This window comes from Elephantulus edwardii, unplaced genomic scaffold, assembly GCF_000299155.1.
Source record: "Elephantulus edwardii isolate Elephantulus edwardi_28Jun2011 unplaced genomic scaffold, EleEdw1.0 scaffold00258, whole genome shotgun sequence".
NCBI classification, from domain to species: domain Eukaryota; kingdom Metazoa; phylum Chordata; class Mammalia; order Macroscelidea; family Macroscelididae; genus Elephantulus; species Elephantulus edwardii.
Window position 1 is genome coordinate 3,694,475 of NW_006400008.1, and position 6,985 is coordinate 3,701,459.

Below are 6,985 nucleotides of genomic sequence, written 5' to 3' on the forward strand. Positions count from 1 at the left end.
AGTCCTTGACCCTGTGCAGTAAGTGCATGAGGTCCTCCTCAGTTTCAGCAAGCAGGGTTGTGTCATCTGCATAACGCAGATTGTTGATTGATCTTCCATCAATCCTAACGCCACGCTTCTCCTCATAGAGCCCAGGCTCTCGAATAATCTGCTCTGCATATAGGTTGAAAAGGTATGGAGATAGGACACATCCCTGGCGTACACCAGTCTCAATTTTGAACCATGCAGTGTTGCCCTGCTCTGTTCTGACGACTCCCTCTTGGTCCAAGTATAGGTTTCACATTAGCACAATTAAATGTTCTGGGATTTCCATTCTTCTCAGAGTCAGCCACAGTTTATTATGATCCACACCATCAAATGCCTTTGCATAATCAATGAAACACAGATAGACATTCTTCTGGTATTCTCTGCTTTCAGCTAAGATCCATCTAAACATACCTGTCTTGAAATAAGTATAGCCAGATTCTTAGAGGCAAGGATGGTGAAACTTTGTCAAATTAACCTTTGGCATATTTTCTGTAGGAACTAGTCCTTGGGGAGAGACATTATGCTGGGAAAGGTGGAGGATCAGAGAAAGAGAGTAAGAGCCTCAACACGACGGATTGACACATGACAACCACAACGGACTTTAGCATGATAGGGATCTTGAGGCTGGTGACGACCACAATGGCCTTTAGCATGACAGGGACTGGGAGGCTGGTGCAGGATAGGGCAAGTCTCAGTACTGTCACTCATTCATAGGGTTGTTCTGAATCAAAGTTGACTTGATGGCACCAACAACAACTTGTCAAAATGAGAAAGAAAATAATAGAGACTGTATAAGACCAATAGTAACAAAGAAAACAAAATCCACAAACAAAAGGTGTTAGCCAATGCCACACATACACACACACACACACACCCCAAAAAAGCATAACAAAACAATAGCAGTAAATTCATACCTATCAGTAATCACACTCATTGAAAGTGGTTTCAATGTATCCGTCAAGAGAAAGAGTGGCAGAAAGGGTTTTAAACATTAATGTGTGGTCTAAAAATTAAATAAAAAAAAATTTTTTCCCTAAAATCAAAGGATAGGAAAAAATACATCAACTATAGCCACAAAGGAGAAGGAACAGCATATGAACCAGCTATTCCACTGCTAGGAATATATCCCCTTTCCCAAATTAGAACTGAGACACAAACAGAAATTTGCAGATGAATGTTCATAGCAGAGTTATTCACCATCACAAGAGTATGGACACAACCCAGATGTCTGACCACAATTGAATGGCTTGAGAAATTGTGGTACATTCACATGATAGAATACTACGCAGGACTCAGGAGCAACAGTTCTGAAAAATTGCTACATAACTTACGAGAGAATGGAGAGGATTATGCTGATTGAACGAACTCAGTCTCATAAGGACAAGTACTGCATAAAACCATTATTGTAAAATAGAAGGATAACTAGTAAAATGTATATGGGGTGCAAGGGGGAAGGAGTGGGATCAGAGAAGTGAGGATGGGCAGGGGGGAATTACATGGTCACACGATTTGATGGGTAGAGGGAGTAGGTAAAGGAAATTGAATAGATTCAGCCAAAATCTGAAAATATGGAGTAATGGTGCATGTAATTCAATGAGGATTAATTTTATAAAACACAATATATGGGAATAATTGTATGAACCACAAAACAAATGAAGAAAAGTATGAAATACAATGTATACAATTTTTATGCAAACCAATATAAAATTAGAATTTAAAAAAACAACTGATAAAAAAGAACAAGAGAAAGAATGGCAATATTAATCTCTGATAAAATATACCTTAGGGCAAAATTCATCACAAGAAACCAAAGATATTATTATTAAGGTGAAAATTTACCATAAGGAACCAACTATACTAAATATTCACTCATCTAATGACAGAGTTTAAAAGTACACAAAGCAAAAAAAAAAGTACACAAAGCAAACCATAATAAGATGGAAAAGAGAAGTAGACGTCTCCACAATAATAAAAGTAAACTTTAAGATAATATTTTCATTTTAAAACAGAAGAACTAGAAGAACTCATCAAAGCTACAGAAGTTATATAGCACAGTAAACCAACTCAGCCTATACAGCCTATGCAGACCACACAATCCAACAGCAGCACAATATACTTCCTTTTCCAATGCATACAGGTCATTCTGCAGGACAGACTCTGCTTTTGGCCATAAAGCAAACTTTAAAAAATTTAGAAACAATGAAATACAAAGCATATTCTCTGACCGCTCTTTTAAATTATGGTGATGGGAAGGCAATGTATACTATAGAGGTGGGGGAGTAGTTACACAATGTGATCAAGGTAAAGGAAGACAATAAGAAAGCAAAACTAAAGGGCAACCATGGAAAATGCTGTAACATACACAGTGCAGCAACAATAATGAATCGTGAACAGATACGTAGGTAAATATATGCACTAAATTGGTGAAGGAGGTCATAAGGAAGTACTCTCACATACATAGATATATATGGTTGAGGATATATTTCTACATACATATTTGTAAATGCTATATGTATGTGCATATATTTAACAGAGAATATAGAGGACTATAGAAATTACTTTGACATCAAGACTCAACTACAGGACTTGTAAGGTAAAGAACATAGTTGCAAGAGACATCTGTTGGCAGCACTCATTTCATAAAGATAATGTTTTATATCTGGTGAGTAGCATCTGGAGTATTAAAAGCTTTTAACAGCCACCTACAAAGTAATTATCGGTCTTTTCTTGCCTGGAGAAAAGAATGAAGATGTTTGAAAACTCAAAGAAACAAACAGTCCAAAGGACTTCATGATCCCACAGAGCCATACCTCATCTAACTTGAGACCAGAAGAATTAGTTGGTTCCTAGCTATTATCACTGTCTGTTCTAACCAGAACTACAATAGAAGGTCCTAGTTGGAACAGGTTCAAATGTAGGGAGAAAAGCGTGTCAACAGATCAGACTTTACTGGTCTGAAAGAAACTAGAGGGACCTTGAGATTACTGCTCTAAAATAATCTTCTAACTTGAGACTCAAGACTCTCCTGGAAGCCACTTTCCAGTTAATGACAGCCAGGCCGATAGAATACACAGTGACACCCATAAAGAATGTGCGCCCTGTAAGAGTCAACTGTGTGAAGCCAAAGGGAAAGTATGCACCCTAAAGCAAAGATAAAACGTCAGGGAGGGACAGGAAACCTGGATGAAGGGAAAGAGACGCTCAGGAAGGGAATGAAGAAAGAGTTGGTGCATTTGCAGGCATCATAACCAATGTCATTAAACAATCCATATATGAATTGTTGATTGGAAAACTATTTTTCTATGTAAACTATTACCCCAACACAATACAATATTTAAAAAAACTTAATAAAATGCATCCAACCCACTTAGGGAAGAAATTAGAGTATTCCTATGCAATATACATCAAGCCATTTATAATGTAAAAAAAACTTTCTTTAAAGTGATTAGTTCAAAAAGTAGATCTAGTTATACAATCCTTATGGGTTTGCCCATTAAATTAAACCATCTCCTGAGTAAATTTAGAAATCCATTTCCTTGACAATAAATTCTTAAGAATAAAATTTATAGAACAATTTCATAAAACAGAGCATTGTTTCTCTAACTTTATTGATATATTTTTTTAAATAGCATCACTGTTCATTATACTTACAGATCCCTTTGGGCCAGGTAATCCTATATCTCCCTAAAACAATAGAACAAAATTCAATTATTACAATGTATTCATATTTGGCATCATTTCTTACTCACATTAAAAAAGGTTACTGGGCTTCTGAAATCTATAGAAAGTGATGAATACATTAATCCTGGAATTGGAAAAACATTAGAGTCAAAATGTGTATTCTACCGGTTCTACTGCTCAATTTTGTGACAGGGCAGAGCTCAGTTACCTCCAAGTCTTTGTCTCACACATCTATCAACCAGCAGGGTTCAATCAGAGATCTCCAACCCTCCATCCAAACCTAAAATGCTAAGTATGGAGAATTAAAATGTTTACACCAAAAGATATTCTATTCTGCTACAAAACACAACATTGATGTTGTTATGTGCCATCGAGTTGCCTGCAGCTCATAGCAACCCTATGTACAACAGCTCTGAAGCCTGCTCTATACTGAGCCAGTCTCACTGACTGTGACATATCTACCCCCATTGCCCAGTTACTGTGTCAATTCATCTCATCGGTGTCTTCCTCTCCTGCACTGTCCCTCCACCCTTCCAAGCATGATGTCATTCTCCAAGGACTGATCTCTCCTAGCCACATGCCCAAAGTATGTGAAAAGGAACTTCAAAATCCTAGCCTCTAAAGAGAAACTTGGATTCATCCTCTCCAAGAGAGACCATTTTGTTTTCTTGGCAGTCCATAGTATGTTCAAGACTCTTTTCCAGCACCACAACTCAAAGGCATCAAAGAGGTGAGGGAGGTGCTGGACAGAGTAGGTGGGAGTGCAAAGGATGCTGATATAGCAGGGAATGGGAAGGGATAAGACACAAGGGAGGGTGGGAAGACACAAAACACATTGGTTATTTCTATAAGGGGAAGTGTTCTTCATCTGCTTCTTTCGGTCAAATGCTCGTCTGTCGGATACTGTCCTAAAGCTAAGCATCCAAATTAAGACAGACCAGGAAGAAACATTAGTCATCTATTTTAGAAATATAACAGGCCTTCGAAAACATAAATTATTAAAACATAATAAACATTTAAAATTTGACATCTTCATTTTTGAACCACTAACAGTAGTTTAAAATTCATTCAAAATAGCCATCATACCAAATATGCAAGCTTCTATGCTTTAAAGAGAGGAGGAGGGGGAAAGCTTTCTAAATTTCCACCACAAATTCTAGACATAAATCCAGTGGAAGCCTTGGCACATCAGTGAATCTCCACTATGACACAGTCAAATGATTTAAAACACCTTTAGTCCATCAGAAGAACAATTTCAACAGGAAATAAAATTTAAGTAATTCTCTTTAATTTGATTTAATAGTTGATGCGTTTTGGCTAATTTAGAGCTTAACTTTTTTAGTAGATCTGAATCCAAAAAATATTAATAAGAACTGTAGATTCTCTTCCTACACTAAAAGCTTTCCAAAACTCAGTTTAGGAAACATCTACTGCCCATACCCTGAAGGACCAAAGCATTAGTTATGTTACATTATGACAAAACAATAACAAAGAGGCAGCAGATCAGGAGTTTCCCCAGTAAAGATGCTTGTTCTCATTCTTCCGGCCTTCCAGGAGATCCAGCAGAGGCAGCCCCTGGAGATTCATGTCACTTCTTGGAAGAGTTATACACCACAGTGAATAGTTTCAGTCACATTACTGAATCACTGCTTTCTAACTATAATAAAATGTCAATTTTATTTCCAAGATGGAAACTGTTTATATCCTTTCTGTAATCATAACAAAATTTCCTCGAACTTCTAGGGGGAAGATGGTTCTTTTACACATGGGAATTATCTCTATAACGTATTATTTATATATACACACACACAAATACTTAAAGGCTGATCCATAGGTAAATGTCAAATATGCAGTGTTTTCCCTCTGCTTTAATTGACTTTGACCACAATTTTTGGGAAACTTTATGATTACCTTATTTACTAAGCTTCTTAGCATATTAAGAAGGCAACAAAGATACAGTGTCACACAAATAGGAAAAATGCATATAGAAAATACATATTCTTTTCAGTTCATATAAATACATCAGTACGGTTATATAATAAACCAGAAAATAAAAGTCTTACAAGTTCACCCCTTCCTCCTGCTTCACCTTCTTCACCAGAAGAACCCTAAAATTACAGATAAAATGTGACATTGTTTTTTAAATTACTAGTCCCTTTGGTCAATTTTAAACAGTCAACATTGATAATTCATTTCTAAGTGAAAAAGAAAAAAAAAAAAGCAATGCATGACTTTTCAGTCTAGTGGTCAGTGGATAGTCCAAAGCAGAAAATTGCCAAGAAAGAAGACAGAAGATGAAGCTCAGTTTCAGCTGAGTCAAGAATGAATGGCTGTAACCAGCAATTCCTGAAGTCTGTTACTCTTGAAAGAGTTTTCTTAGAGAAGGATAAAGAGCCCAGAGCAAAGACTCGTCTACTCCTGTCTGCATAGTTTATTTACTGAAGTCTCAATAAAAATAAATAAAACTTAAAATATTACGGTGTGGCAATGAAAGACTCCATCAGTTTTGAGTAAACAAATATGGTGAGGCAGGGAAACAGGGCCAGTGTCTTCAAAGAACAGTATTATCCCAGAATCCAAGCTGAATCAAAAGATCTATCTTATAAAAAACAGATAAGGCGACAAGCCAAACTACACACTAAGTTCATTCACTACAAAGCAGAGTTGAAAAAAATGTTAACCCCCATCTGTCTTTAACCACACTCACAAGCCAGCCAATCAGCCACCCCAGTGTGTGAAGTCGCGCACATTAAGCACTGTATTTCTCACAAGTCATGTCATTGTGCTTACCTGTTCACCCTTTGGACCAGGTTCACCAACTACACCCTGTATAGAATAAAATATACTATTTTAATATTTTTAACTTTTTAAGGATAATAAACCATACAATTTCAAATGAACCAATTTTTATTGGGAAGGTGAATAAGCACAAATAGGAACGTGAGAAGAGAGGGCTTCAGGCAAGAATCAGGCAAGATCTCATGAAGCTCAGACAATTGTCCAAGAAATGTCTGACCACTCCCAGTATTCTCTAATCTCAGTCAGGTAATAGCTGGTGAAAAAAAGTATAAATTTATCACTATAGGCAAGCAACAAATGCTGGCGAGGCTATGGAGAAACTGGAACCCTGATTCACTGTTGGTGGGAGTGTAAAATGGTGCAACCCCTGTGGAAAGCAGTATGGCGCTTTCTCAAAAAGTTGCAAATAGAGATACCATTTGACCCAGCAATTCCACTACTGGGAATATACCCTGAAGAGACCATAGCTGACACCCAA

At 37.0% G+C, this 6,985-nt stretch overlaps 1 protein-coding gene across 1 annotated transcript in view; it reads right to left on the minus strand.

The window, feature by feature from the left end:
- The window catches only part of COL9A1 (collagen, type IX, alpha 1), a 126,799-nt gene that overhangs the window by 24,530 nt on the left and 95,284 nt on the right, over positions 1–6,985 (minus strand). The window contains exons 31-33 of the mRNA XM_006899479.1: positions 6,499–6,534; positions 5,772–5,816; positions 3,679–3,711 (exon numbers count right to left, since the gene is read on the minus strand). Coding sequence (XP_006899541.1) covers positions 3,679–3,711; positions 5,772–5,816; positions 6,499–6,534 — 114 coding nt within the window. The remainder of the gene's footprint in view (positions 1–3,678; positions 3,712–5,771; positions 5,817–6,498; positions 6,535–6,985) is intronic.